The 16,009-nt window shown below is 35.4% G+C and overlaps 1 protein-coding gene across 1 annotated transcript in view; it reads left to right on the top strand.

Annotated features, from left to right (window-relative positions):
- LOC149418390 (atrial natriuretic peptide receptor 1) overlaps positions 1-16,009 on the top strand; it is a 138,098-nt gene that overhangs the window by 101,108 nt on the left and 20,981 nt on the right. The window contains exons 8-9 of the mRNA XM_089639104.1: positions 6,960-7,095; positions 14,485-14,721. Coding sequence (XP_089495230.1) covers positions 6,960-7,095; positions 14,485-14,721 — 373 coding nt within the window. The remainder of the gene's footprint in view (positions 1-6,959; positions 7,096-14,484; positions 14,722-16,009) is intronic.

The raw sequence follows: 16,009 nt of genomic DNA, 5'->3' as shown, positions 1-16,009 counted from the left end.
CGAGCAGAGATTTACAAAAATGAGACTGAAAGAAGAGGGGAAGGGAAGGAGATGGGGAAGAGGAAAATTCTGACTGTGATAGGTAAATTTTCAACATTGATCTTTCCAACAACCGAAGAACACGTTATCCTACCGGCTGCGCCACTGTAACGTATCGTTGTTGTATAGGATATAGGATAGAATACTGGGCCCTTAATCTCCAGTATTCTAACGAGGAAAATATCTGGTATTATATTGAATAGTCGTAGATTCTTATACACGGACGCTGTTTAATTCGGAATATAATAAACTGACAATACAAGTAACAAGTTGCCCAAAGGCCGTCTAGCGAAAGAGTGGGCTCTCTTCGCGACCCGACAATGTAACAGCAGGCGGTTTGTAGCGTTCGGTTATGTTCGGTAAAACCCGAACCTTTTAAATCACCAAATACTACATTTCATCAATATGACTTGGTTAGTTAGTCGATGAGTAGGTAAGGTGAGGTGTGTTTGGGTTAAGTTAATTTAAGTCAGCCTTTTCTTTGCCATGGAAAGGCGTAAAACTAACTCGTGTTGGGTAGTAGTAAATTTAACGAGCAAACGCTTCTTTTTAATTGGGTATTTGGACTAGTAGCAAAATAGTATTCGATATTGCTCGATGTCTACAGAAAACCCCGAGCAAACATCTATTGAAATATAATATGTAAATTACTGCAAAAATTTTATGTTTGGGTCGCAGTCAATGTTCGTTCATTTAAAATTCCCTTTTTCCTAGAATTTTTGCGATGTACGAGTACACCTTTTTCGAACAATTCATTATTAGCCCTGTATTTGTTTCAAAGAATTTTTTTTCCACGTAAAGAAGACCTGCATCTGAAAAATACGTAGAAATTAAAAAAAAATTTCATTATAATGCTAGCCAGAAATTGTTCCAGGAATGTACAAAATGTTTTTCTCATTTCAATATAATACTTATTTGCTTATTGTTTGTTTATTAATTCAATTTTTGGTGGATCGCCCAATATTTTTGGGCGATCCACCAAAATGTAAACACTTTGTGACGTAATTACCTTTTTTAACCGAGACTAATTTCATGCTTATGGCTTAGTATTGTGTATACATTAATGGTTTAAATAACGCATTTTTTTATTAATTTTTAATTCTTTCATAAATCAGTTTGGTTCGCTCTTCATTTTTAAATTAGATATATTAAAATATATTCTAAGTTGTAAGCCTAAAGATATGGCTGTATGCCAATTATTTAAACTATTCAACTCCAAAATAAAAGCTTATAGCATTCCGCATTCAAGGGACTTCGCAAAATAAATTCCGCTTCCTGATTTTATTTATCTCGTCAAACAAGTTTTGTCGTAAATAGCCCGTTTCTCTTCAAATATTCCCTTTGTCGACGTTTTAGGGAATTAATTCCTCCACTACTGAGGTATTTAGCATTTCGCAATAAACAACCATTTAAAGATTTAACAATTTTACAAAAAAATAACAAAACATTTATGAATATACTTACAGATTTAAATTAAATAAAATTTCCAATGCTGCCATAGAAAACAAATTTTTCCAAACATAAAAACATGTGAATTTTTTTTAAAATAGCTGCTACTTCTGCTTAAGGCGAAACTTAATTCCAAATCACTATTTTGATTAATCTTTATAACGAATTGGTGTACATTATGAATGCTTAACTATGCTTTAGATAAATTGAAGGTTTTCCTATCGTTTCGCTTGAGTAGAATACAAATAAATTAAATAACTCAATAAAAAATATAAATATGAACTATTAATTTTTTTTTTCAATTCAAATTTATGAAAGCATAAAGGAAACAACTTTTAAAAATTACAGTATTATAGCTAAGATTATCTATGACAGTTTCACTTGATTAACTTTTTTGCTATTCTTATAAAATACTTATGCGTTGCTTGAAATGGTTTTAGCCGTGCTTGGTGACCAGAAGTGAATAGCCAGGCACTTTACCACCTTCTTTTGTATCTTCCTGATCTCCCCTCTCTAATCTCCCCCCCCCCCCCCCCACATACCGCTATTGGGGACGCTATTGTTTCGCTGGCTCCATACGGTTGGGAATTAATCTTGAGCGGTATTCGCGTAAAAAAATATTCATATAATATATGCTATGGCCCTGCCGCTGAAAAGGAGGGAGAGATTCCAACGGAGCTATCGCCAGTACGCCTTTATCTACCTACCTGCTCGTCGGAAACGGGCAAACAAAGGGGTTGCTGTTCTAATATCAATTTTGTTTTGGGGCTATCTCTACCGCGGTATAATCTGCGAAGCAGGTAAATTTAATAACCGCGAGTAGAAAAGTCGTCACAATACATTTAAAAAATAATTAAAAGTGCATGAGATCTTGACACTGCTTAAAAATAAGAAAACATTCTCTACATATCATTATTTCTTTTTAAATACATACAAGTTCCACAACCACAATACTCGAAATAACAATAAAATCCGCATTCCTCAAACACACACTACAAAATATGGGTTAAAATCACTGAACTATATTGCCTATACACTATATAACTCGCTTCCAGATATGTACAAACATATCCACCATAATAAAAAATTGCAAAGCAATGCTTTAAAAGAATATTTTTTAACTACATTTAAAAATGAAAATATGTAACTGTGTTGTCATTTCTTGTTGTATCTTATCCACGTTTTTTTTTCTTTTCTTTCTGTATTTGTTTTCTATTGTTGTTTGTTCTACTTAACGGGTCATTATTTTAATTTTTAATTTTTATGCTGTGTTGAATTTGAAACTTTTATTTGATATCAAAATACCGTTGTTAAATTGTACCTACTACCTCCTACATATGAATTGTAAGTTCCTACTGCCCTAAAATGAGTTCTGTAACTCATCGGGATTGCTCTAGCAAGAAATAAAAACAATAAAAATAAAAAAATAAAAATTTGAATTTCACTTTTGTTTTCACAATTTGGGAGGCGGGTATGGGTACCGCCGCCTCGGGAACCATTTATTGAATAACCAACACCTCTGCCATACGTCGCCCCAAGTGTTTCGCTACGTTTAGTGACTTAGCAGAGGTGCCCGGGGTTCATGGGGGTGAGCTTCTACAGGTCTTGACGGCGGATGCATCTGTCACTGCGTGACGTGTGGAATCAGATGAGGCCGGTTGAAGGAGACACTTTTTGACGTCTTCGGCTGGACTCTCTCGACCCATCGCCTTGCATCGCAGTAGAAGGGATGGATTCATACGTCACTGACCCCCTGATTCCTACCCACCCTCATACCCTTCCCAGAACTTCCTATACTTCCTTTCCTCAAAAATACCCTCCACACATCATACCCGAAGATGACATAGGTTCTGAGGGAAATTATTTTCATGAGGCCCTCCTGTATGGGGTTAATGTAAAAAAAATGAATTGAAGCAAATATTGGAAGCGTAAATTAACCCACTTCCCATAGAGCAGAAACTCAGACTTTTTAATATTTTTATTTTTATTTCTAAAAATTATTCTTAATAAAAAAAAATTAAATTAAAAAAAAACCTTTAACAAAAATTGAAAACGTAGAAGTACCTGTAATTAGAAAATTTTCAAATAATTCAAGTGTATTGAATAAACTATTAGATTTATATTTTAGTACTAATCTAAAAGTTTTTAGTAAACCGCTCTGTTCCTCACGTACGCCCCTTAATCACCCCTTCCTCTTTGTTCCCCACTTCAACACTAAAATATACATGAGTGTATATCAGTATTTGGAATCTTATGTTAGATTTAACATTCTACAGATAATTGAAAGGCACTTCTGAATCCAATTTGTTTAAATGTGGTTTAAAATAAATTTGTTTTATTATTTTTTAACCTTTTTACTCCGTGCACTATTGCTGGTTTTTCGGTCGTTTCCGGATTGAACATCCTTGTGACCGCTTATTTGAAAATATGAGTGCGTTGGATAGAAACTCATAATTAAATCAATAATTCAATTTTCGCAATTTAAATGGACTCATTAACGTATGTAAATCAGTTTGTTTATAACACGAAATTCATGCGCCTCGATATAAAACAAATTGATATTTGAACAATATGATTTACCAGCTGTCCTACCCGACTTTGCCCGAGATTACAACACTGTTTTCACGAAATCTTCTTGTTCTTGGAATAATAATAGACCTATATGAATCATACTATAGTTGTGCAGTTGGTAAACATATCAAAGCTAATGATAGAAAAGAATATGCAAACTTAAAATAGTTTTGTTAAATTTCATGACGCAATAATTCACCGTTCACGAGTTTTTAGTGAGATATACAAACAGAAATTCTAATTGATATTTTAAACTATTGAGTCATTGTCAATTTCTGATCAGCAGGTCTAGCTCGGACGGTTGATAAAACCCTATGTCAATACGATATTACGACTAAATTTGTAATCCATGGACAGTTAGCGATATTTGCGAGCACGGTCAACGATTGATAATAAATCCGACCGACGATTGAAAAATTTTAGCGCGGCCTCCATAATGTCAGATAAGCTTCGGTTAACTGTCATTGTACGCATATTTTTCACGCATGTCATTCGTTACGCAAAAATATTAGCTTATTGAACGGAGTTGAACTAACGATGCTCTTAGAATTGAAAGAATTCGTTTAGGTGGCGAATTGAATCCGTTCGGACCAATGACGTTACATTGGTTCGGTCTTGCCAATTCGTGGGTTATACCTACATGCTAGTATAAAGAATGAGTTTTAGATGTTGTGTAAAGTGTGCCTAAATGTCATAGAAATATGTTGTTAGTTATTTTAAAGGTAATTTTTTTTATTTACTTAATTTTACATACAAATATAATATAATATATTATTATAACCTATGATGTTTCGGTTTTTCAGTGCATAGATACTACCTCCAGTGTTACCAGCATATGTCGACTTCTTATTTATGACATGATCAATTTCGGTCTAGTTGTCAACAGCGCGTCGTGTTCGGGAAATCGATATAAAATCATCGGTAGTTACGACAATCGATCCGATATTGTAAAGTTAACGATTTTCCTGTGCTAGAATCCCAGGGTACCTAGCACGGTCGACCGATAAATGATTATTGGCTCATGTCAAAGATATTAGAAGAACGAGATGTGCTACGCGCAGTTCGTACTGAGTAGAATTGTTTTGCCGAGTGTCGCCGGTTTTGTTCACCAATACTACTGCACACCTTCGCTTACGCTAAGGCATCGCTAAGGTATCCGCACTAATACATAGAACAGATTTCTGTGCGTACACGTCCCGATACCGTTCAAAGTACCCTAATTAGGTAGTACTCCGGCTACGGTCCGGCGGCCAACATAGCATATCTCGTTCTTCTAATATCTTTGGCTCATGTCAATGACTCGTCATCGTTCCCGAGCACGACTACAGATCGCTAGCATAGAAACAACAGTTCACATCGAATAAATTAAGAACACTAATTCGTTGTGAACTTTTCTTTTTTCATTGGCGATCTACAGTCATGCAAGGAAGCGATGACAAGTTACCGACATTATCGATAAAACCTTTATCGATCAGCCATGCTAGGTACAGTTAAATTTCGAATAGAAACCGAAAGTACATTGTTAAATTTGGTAGATTTTTATAAATTTAGAGGACGTAACTTATTTGGGCTTATCTCAGTCGGTTGGAGCCGTAACCCGGAATGGAAGGCAGTAGTCAGGCCTAACTTTATATCCAGCAAAGAAGATAAAGTAAACTTAGATGTCAGTACTTAAAACGGAACAAATACCCCGATTTAGATCGAGAGCGGAGCCCGAACTCAGGAGACAGGCCATTCGGAGCACAGAGAATATTGATAACTATCATTATCAGAAGTTGAAAACTAAAAACGTACGAATATACTTAAAGAGATAAACATTTTTTAACCTTAAAAAATAATTCGACAGTTTTCAAAGCTACAAAATTAATTTACAATATTTGATCTGTTTTATTGAAGTTTTCATTGTTTCAATGACAATTTGTTTTCTCCATTTGCTGACTTTTTCAATTGGATGTTTTGGAATAACATTTTCATAGTTTTGAATCACATGCCCTGCATAAACGCATTCATACGCGTATCTATGTAAAAGCTGAATTATTATTTCGTTTTCAAAAACTTCAAATGGAAAGCACTGTTATACGTTTTAGACAGGTATGTGTAAAATTTCTAGGTCAACGCGAATATTTTCAACTCGCGACGTTTTTATAATATTTCGAGAGTTTTTATGTGACGGGTACTTCCACGGGTTTGAAATAAAGTATTTTAGGAAAATAATTGTAAATTTGAACATTTTCAAGTGAATTGTTTTCGTGTAAAGATTACATAATTTGGCCGATTAGTAAACTTTATGTTTACCCTATGATTTCAAGTAAACTATGTTTGGTCGCCTGAAATATCGATACGAATTGAAATTATCTCCCAAGTAAAAATAAATGCCGATAACGGGAATTGAACCCGCACCTTCTGATGTCCGGTCAGGTGCTCTGGAGCACTGAGCTACGCCGGCTTATTCCCAACTCACCAAATAATTCAAGTAAACAACCAACTTTATTTTGTAGGAAAGGCTTTTTCATTGCTAAATTCCCATTAGATAGTGTATAGACATATTATATCTACATTTTTTGGTGAAATTTTTGCTTATAATAATTTGTTATCCTTTGTGCTTTGCATAAAAATCTTGACTTATAAATATTAGTTTATCACTAAAAAAATAATAAACTATGTATGAAATGCAAGTACGCAAGTACACGTAACTTTTCCGACGTAACTTTATGGCTGATTCGTTATACTTTCAATTTTTACCGATTTAAGTTGTATTTTTATCACTGTTTTCGGATTAAAATTCCACACGTTACTATTTTCAAATAAACTTAATCAGTGTTAAACGCGTAAAAATTCCGAATTGTGACCGTTTTCAATCAGATTTTATCACCGGTATCATGTAATGTTTGGCTGCTTAGGTGAATTTCTTCATCGGTGCCTTCTACGACGGCGTGTATTTGTTGGGCATGGCACTCAACGAGACGCTAACGGCGGGAGAGAACATCCGTGACGGGGTGGCCATCACGCGCCGGATGTGGAACAGGGACTTCCATGGTGAGTAATCCTTTCATTATACTATTTACTTCTGTGGTCATTGTTTTCGGATGAATGGTAATAGAACGCAGTGTCAAATTGAGGATACTTTTAGGTATTCACAGTGGTGTAGCTAAGTTTTATGGAACCTCTACTATTTACATCACATTGATAAAAGAGAGCAATTAGCATTGTTGTATTTTCCAGAAATGTAATCTACGAGTACCACTCTCTTTTTTTCATACGCAATATGAAACCGATGGGGGGGTTAAACCCCCTAAATCCCCTCCCCCCTCCTCTCTGTATACGCCCTTCGGTTATCATAAAACTAATTGGGAATGTTTAGCAAACTTTAATTAGCGTTTATGCGGGATATACCATCACTTACTCGTTTTGGCAAAATGTCGCCGGAACTTTAAAAAAATATTTTTACTGAAAACATAAAAATTGGACTGCTGAAATTGGGCGGTTACTCGGCAAAGTAACCAATAAAAATCATGTGAAAGAATTTTTTTTTATGTTATTGAAGACCAAAAATTCATCAACATTTTTTACTCCAAATAATGTCCGGAATCACTGGTTAATGCAAGTCATGTACTATCATCGTACAAGTTGAATGTAATTAATGTGTACAATATATTGAACCAATTAGGCGCAAATAAATAAAATTACATTAATATTAAGGCAGTTGGAAACAAAGGAACATAAAATTCATAGATCGGTGATGTGTTATTTGCCTATCAATAGGAGCCAACTTTTTTAGTTTTTATTTTTTATTTATTGTTCTAAAGTATTATCCCTTTAAACTACGATTAAGCATTTTTTCAACAGGTGTACATGTTCAATTACAATTTAGATATGTATTTATCATAATATTATTACAAAAAATAAATATAAATATACATAACATTGTGACAATTTATAAAATACTCAATTATTATTATTGGCACACATAATCTACATGCTAATGAATAACAACTATTGATTGATAGTGATGACAATTTACGTGCCAACATGTTGAACATTTTGGGTGCGTTATATTTTTGGGTTCGCTGTACTTATGTATTTTTATATTTTGGAACAAGCATTCCTTCATTTTTTGTGAACCTAGTGATGTGTTCATATTCCAATTTTTTAATATTCATAGTCAGATATATGCTGAATCAATATTTGTCCCATAGTAAGGCCTGCACCGACAAGATATTTATGTTTAGATACAACAATGAAAGGTTACGTCTCTGAGAAAAAAAATTTTTTTTTAAGAAGTAATTTTGTACTGTTTGTAGGAAATTTAAAATAGTTTTGCAAGTATGTCGTCAAACAGTGGCGGCTCGTCTACGAAGGTCTTTTGGTCAATGACTCCCAAAATATGCTGCAATAGTATTAATATGAAAAAGAATTTAACGAACTACCGATTTATTTGATTTTTTTATATTATTTAATATTGTGATGGACTCGCCCTGGGATAATTTTTTTTTATTGTTGATTTATTATGGTGGGAAAGAAATTTTCAGTTGGTCTCACGACATAGGAGATTACCAGATGTTGGACAACTGATTTTAAAACAAGTGTTTAGATTTATTAGGGTAGAGAAAAAAAATAGGAACATGCACTGTATCGGCTGAGACCTCCGTGATGGTGGTTGATAATAGTAAGCCGAGCTAAAATGCTGGTGGGCCAACACGCCACTGGACTGGGGGTAGTCAAGTTTCATCCTTTGAACAAAGAGTTAGACATTTTACTGGAGGAGTAACAATTTATTGGTTTTGAAACGATTTAAAATTAATGTGACAGGTTCTAGGGCCATAATTGATGTGTTCCTTTAGTGCATTTCTGTCTTTTGAAAACAAAAAGCATTCAGAATTCAAAAGAACATAAATTAGAAATCGCATATGGTGATTTGGGGGGTTGGTTTGGGGAGAGGGAGTCTGGATTTGAAAGCGCGGGGAGACGGGCGGATGGACAGTCAGCGTTGAAGGTCGGAAGAAGCAAGTCGATAGTCGTGGTTAAGGAGCGCGGGCGGGTAGTCAGTTTTTGGGAGTCTGGATTTGAAAGTGCGGGGAGACGGTCGAGACAGTTAGCGTTGAAGATCGGAAGGAGGAAGTCGATAGTCGTGGTTAGAAAAAGCGGTTCAAGACAGTTAGCGTTGAAGAACGGAAGAAGAAAGTCGATAGTCGAGGGTGAAAAAAAACGGTTCAAGAGAGTCAGGTTTTGAAAACGTTGGGGGGCGGGAAATAAAGTCAAGGGGGTCAGAGTTTCAAGGTCTGGGAGACGGTCAGGAATAATCAGGATCGGTCAGCGTTTTAAGATAGTCGAGTTAGTAAAAACTAGAAAGCGCGTCAACAAGAATTAATCGTCGGGACGCGAACACGGCTAAAATCATTTAGTGTAGAAGGTGCGGTTTTCTAACAGCATGAGTTTTTCTGCATGTGACTGTGTTTGTTTTTTTATAATTATTTGGATTGTTGACACTAAGATGTATCGGTAAGTCTATTATAATCTAATTATTAACACTTATTTCCTTAATGTAAACCAAATAATCCAATTGTATTTTGAAGTAAGGGTATTTAACTTGAGCACTATAGGTACCCGTTAGCGAAGGAGGCCATAAATTACGAGACCTGGCCATTAAAAAAGGGACGAAGAACGGTTACCCTGAAACCGCTTTAGATCATCCAACAATAGACATTGTTTATGAGTTTAAAATGATTTAATAATTCTCTAGTAGTTATATTTAGCGCCAAAATTTATAGAACACAAACCATTGTATTTATGCAGTGTTTTTATAGTAACGGATAGAACGGTAAATTAAATCTTCAATGCCTGTTATTTGAAAATGAGTTGTCGTATCCTCCTTGGGAATTCAACTTATTCTATACGGAATTCATAAAATATATTTAATTAAATATAATTTATTCAAACATCGCTCTTTTAATTCATTTTTGAATCGGAATAACGCAGCGGATCGAGGCTAGTCGCCGAGAGAGTGCATCTGTCTGGCATTCCTATTCTATCAAGCGAGATTTTAATTTTTCATAGGTTTGACGGGGACGAAGTATACGAATTTTCCGTAGGCTGTCCTATCTTACCAAAGCGACAAAAGCGAAGGGAACGAAATTTGTAATTTGGCTTGCCTAATAGGGACTCTTGTGTTAGCAAAGTCGATAACCCTGGATACCGATATGACGTCTATTTTAGTATAGCAGCGCCGGCTTTTTCCCCTGCTATTGGTGTGGTTGAGTTATTCCCGTAAAAGCACCGGTTTCTGTCGAAGGTGTTGGCGGACCAGCCTTAGATAGTCACCCGGAATAGACCCCTGTTTCGAGTATTTTCAGCTGGTGAGAGGACGCTTTCACTGAGTTCAGATCGAAGGGAACGAAAATTGCTAATGGGCTTTCCTACTTGAGTTAGCTGGTAGACGAAGGAACAAAGCGGATAAGGGCTATGCTATTCTTGGCTGGCGTGTGAGGAGGATTTTCTCGCTGACAGAACGAAGGGATCGTGACGAATATGAAGTTGTTTCGGCGCTTTCTGACGTCCTTCCTGTCAAATTCAATAAGTACTTACCCCACTATAGGAGGAGAAGTCATCCAGAATTAGGTTGGAAATTGACTCCGACTGAAACCGTTTGAGCTGACGGAGATCGGATGATTTCAGATTCACGACCTGATGATTCCAGTATCCCTGATCCTTAGCGCCGGAAGTCGAGGATATCAATTTCTACCATTCTTTGATATTTGAAGCGAACGGAGGGTAACAAACGATAGAGCGAATGACCATGACTTTGAAGTGGGGTAAAATCTCCCGTCTAGGGAACATTCGTTATGTCGGATGGACGCCCTCATCCAAATTAAATATTGACATGACTATTTTGAGTGTGGACGAAAGACTTGAAGTATGTTCTGTATTGTACATATGATAAATATGTGTCATTACCTCTACTGGAACGAGAAGCTGTATAGACTGGAGCCAGGAGCTATTTGGAGTAGCGTGACTGCAGAGGCGAAGTCGAACAAACTGAAGCTGAATTCATCATTATCCTTACGAGCGTAAACCAGAGGGGTGTTCACGGGACTCCCGAACTCCTGACGTTGCTGATGCAAACCACTTCAGTATATGTTTATGTTTGAGGTTAGTAGAGTGGACTCCTAATTTTCGGCATGCTGGCGAAGCTCAACTCATCATCGATTTGGGGGAGGTTGACGCGACCTAAACCTCGCGCTACCCACGTGACCCAAATGGTTCCTGACACCAGGCTATCATGCCACCGGACCAGAGCAGCTCCTTGTACCTAACGGTATAAGATGAATCTTCATCATTCATCATCAACATCAACATCAACAGCTACCACCAAGGACCCACATTCCACCTTCATCACCCTCCGGCAGGAGGCAAAACATGTCATTATCTCATCTGTCGCTGAGCGATATTCAATTCATTTCTGGAGGTGTTGGGATTGGACCATCAACTTGGCTGCTCTCGAGCTGGTCACGTTGATGGATGGGATTTGGACGGAGACCAATCGAAAGCAACACATGTTTTGTCTCTAGCTATTCCCGAAAATACCTACTCATAGAAATAACTCACAAAACTAACAATCCATAGTCAAATCATTAACTTAGAATCTTGTGCATCTTGAATTGAATTGTCTATAGTGAATTTCATGTACTTAATTTGTAATTAATTGTCTCATTATATTAGCACATTATCAACTGCAGCAACCGGAAACGTTTGGGCGAGCAAACAAGGTAGGAAAAGGTAGTTAAAATCAGGGTAGTCGGTCATTGTCTTATTTTCAAACCATACAGAATGTAACACGCCTCATCTAAAAAGAACCAAAGTTACCACAACCAATTAAAAGGATCCTTCAATGAATTAATCCCTGTCGAAACAAAAAATTGACACAACGTGACATATTAATTCGTTAAGAAGATCTATCTGGCTTCTTTCCTTTGGTTTTGACCAAAGGAACTTTAAAAACATTACAATATATAAATATAAATTACAAACAAAATGAACCTTTGTCTGTCCAACTGCCGTTCCAGGAAATTCCCGTTTCAGGACAGCCAAATTGTGTATTTGGTACATAATATACTTACAATGGAATGGCGATGCTGTCAAAACACATTTTGAGAACATTTTTAATTGCATTCGAAGTGACAGGATGGTTTCTTTATCCTTGAAAGAATCGCAAAGATGTTATTTATTACCAGGGTCAATTTGGATAACATAGTAATTGCATTCAGAACAGATGAATGGTTTCTTTCGGGACATCACAAGTCTGAGATTCTTTCCATGGCATTTTGGAGAACATTTACAATTGTATAGTTAGAATTTCCACATTTATAAATCAGTATAAGACATATGAATCCCATAGTACTTTTTTTAGAATTTCTTAGGTGATAGAAATTAAAAATTAATTTATTTATAATATTCGTACATATTCGTACGATAACAGCGAGTTCCAGTGCCACCTAAGGCCAAATGAGAAGCTACTGTATGTACCTAGCGTGGGTCACTTCAAGTTTTATCCCAAAGCTATCTCCTTTCTTTACCTTTACTACACATACAAAAGAGGTAAACACTATCATGTCTGACGTATGCTTAGTATAATACAAAATTTATTTTCAAGGGATTTTCGGACATGACCGCGGTGAGATAGAGATATTTACGACCTAATATTATTAAGGTATTAGAGGGAGATGTGAAAAAATTTCAGTGGTAAGTTTTTTGTATTATAAATGATAGCCCTCTTGAACTTATTTACGTTTATCCATTGTTGACGTATTTTAAACAAATTGAAATAAATCACAAAGAATTCATTGAAGCATGACAAACGTATTCAAAAAATAAAGTGACATTTAATTTATGTTACAAGAGAGAAAAATAAAGAGGTCAAAAATAAAGGTTATCATTTTTCAATGCATTAGCGGATGGAATAAAATGAACGTATAGGTACTTTATTGTTTACTTTTTAAGAATACTGATAAACAATTGACTGAGTTTGGAGTTAAACAAATTAAAATTAAAACTTGTAATAGGAAAAGATCTTTAAAAGAAAAAAAAACATTATTAGTAATATGTGTAAATAAATAATCTTAAATTAAACAATATCTTACCACCGGCTTCAGAATAGGTGGGTACCGGCAAATTATTTACACACATTGGCGTTTTTATAATATTCATTACGCGTTAGAAAATTGTATTAACATTTCATATTAATTTTTTTTTCTATTGACCTTCCACTTCGGACCCCTGGAGCCGCCTCTGTCCTCAAGTGGTTATTCCATGTCATAAAGTTGATTCTGGGAGTGATAAGTAAATATTCACAAGAACAAAATAATTCAGTTAATATAATCTACTAAATGACTATCGCTCTCACTCTTTTACCCATTTAATTTATGTCCCATTTAAAACTAAGACCAGAACTTTCCAGCTTGATATTTTTATCAGTATCTCCCCAGCAAATGACCACCATACAAAATCACTATAAATTACTAGATATTACTAGAAATTGCTTTTGCCGTATTCAATAACCAAATTTGAGTAGTAAGTACTTCCCAACCTTCCTCTCACATACCCCTATTAGGCTGGCATAATCATAGTGGAACTTAGTTGACTAAGCATAACAAAGTCCTGTTTTAACTCGACCGTTTTGCATTATGTCTCTCTATAAATTTTGTTTGAACATTCTGTTTCCGGTTTAAGATGGTGGCCTTTGTAATGATCCAGTAACAATTCTTTTTTCAAATGGGAAGTCGTCGAGTTTATTTGAACTTTCTTATTAGCATTTTTTCAATGTCTTTGAAATAGTGTCATTTCTTTGGACACATTGTATAATTCCTAATTTGAATTTTTTAAATGTTACATAAAATATATGGATTATAATCAAGTAGATCTTACTTACAAATCTTAAGATTTAAAATATATTTTTTATTTTTTTATTGGTAATTTTTTTTATACATCCAGGTACATACATATATAGTTATACAAAATATTTAACAAAAAAAATTCCACGAGACGAAGCCTTTGAGAAGGCATTGTAAATTATGTATGCAAAACAGTGGTGGTTAAATAAAGAAACAAATATAGTACCTACATATAGATGAATGTGATTTTACTGGAGTTTCTGCGAATTTAATAAAAACAGTTAAAGTAGAAGTTAAACGAATTTTATAAGTTTTTTTAAATCAAATTTTCATTTAATTTATTAAGATTCATACTTATTTGGAGACGAGGTCTACACTGTTCACAGAACTAACTACTAGTGTATAAAGGTACAAATTCACTGCAATGACGAAATGAACGTTAAAGTTCAACTCAATTTCATCAAAAATATTCTAAAGCTTTAACCACAATTGCCTTATAAGTATTTCGATATTTGCATTTCTAATATTTACTGTTTTCCAGGCATAACCGGGCACGTCCGAATAGACGACAACGGCGATCGTGACGCTGACTACTCTCTGCTCGACCTGGATCCGCACACGGGTCGTTTCCAGGTGGTGGCGCATTACTACGGAAAGGGGCGCACCTACGCGCCTGTGCCCGGTCAGCGCATCCACTGGCCCGGGGGGCGCGCGTCCCCACCAAGGGACGTACCACGCTGCGGATTCCTCGGTACGGACAGGGCCTGCAGCGCTAATGGTGGGTATTTGACGCTTCATAAAGGCCTGTTAAATGGGAGTGTGTGTGGTCTTATGGAAGGTGTGTAATTGAAGGGCGACCACGTATCCCCGCCAAGAGGCGTACCTCGCTGTGGCTTCCTTGGTACGGAATATGGATATGAATATACCGTCAAATGGTAGCCTGATAAATGGGAGGGTGTATGTTCGCATGGAAGGTGAAGCACAGAATGATTTCTAGGATTAGAAAATACGCAGAAGAAGTCAATAAGTTCCAATCTTTTTATTATTTTTTTATAACTTGTTGTAATTAAAATAAAAGTTAACTCAGGTTTTTTAAAACACAGTTCATTTTGATGTGACGAGTGGCGTATTGGATTGCGTCACATTACGTCATGGGTTCCATGATAACTCAACACTATGACAATAATTCAACACACCTTTAAAAAGTGATGTAAAGTCATTAAAAGCGATGAAAAAAACTAAATTGTCAACCTAACATTCATAAAAGGTATATATTTATTGTCTACTATTATTTAACAACTATTTAATCTAATTTTTGTTTCATCACTTTTCATGAGTTTTGATCACTTTTTAAAGGTTTGTTGAATTGTAATTTTGATTAGTTATCCTGTCACCTACGTCATGTACCTCAATCTGGATGGTTCTTATGACGGCAGCAACTTTTAGTCATATTAGCCAGGATACATACATATTTTTCAAGATTGATTTATTGATTGTTTAAATAATTATTTACAATAAATCATATTTATTCAGCATCGATGTGTGATGTTCTATATTAATATTTTTGTAAAGACATAATACGAGTATTTTTCATCGGAATTCCTAATTATGATTAGTAAAATAATAAACTAGCCCCGGCTTTGCACAGAGATTTTAAAAAGCAGATATAGACAGTAATTTTGAAAGTCGAGATCAACCTCGAAATAAAACTATCGATTTGTGTATAAAACCAAACCCACAAAGAGACTCTTATTATTAATTTCATGCCTAAAGCCGATTTATATAGCAGTGAAAAAAAAACATTGTCTTGCTTCTTCAAGTCTTTTTCAACTAAACGGATAGCCATTTAGCAATCAAAATAGTAAAAAGAAAAACTAAGGAAATATTCTCTAGGACCCATCAAACTACAAATTTTATGTATGTTGGTTGAGTACCAACACTGCCGACCTGTGAGTATTATGTGTGAATGGGTTCCATGATAACTCAACACAGTGACAATTCAATACACTTTTAAAAAGTGATATAAAGTCATTAGAAACGATGAAAGTTTTTGTTTCATCACTTTC

This window comes from Hesperophylax consimilis, chromosome 13, assembly GCF_061612785.1.
Source record: "Hesperophylax consimilis isolate HC1 chromosome 13, BYU_Hcon_1.0, whole genome shotgun sequence".
Lineage (NCBI taxonomy): Eukaryota > Metazoa > Arthropoda > Insecta > Trichoptera > Limnephilidae > Hesperophylax > Hesperophylax consimilis.
Note: the sequence above shows the minus strand (reverse complement) of the source record. Positions and strands in the feature narration are given on the sequence as shown.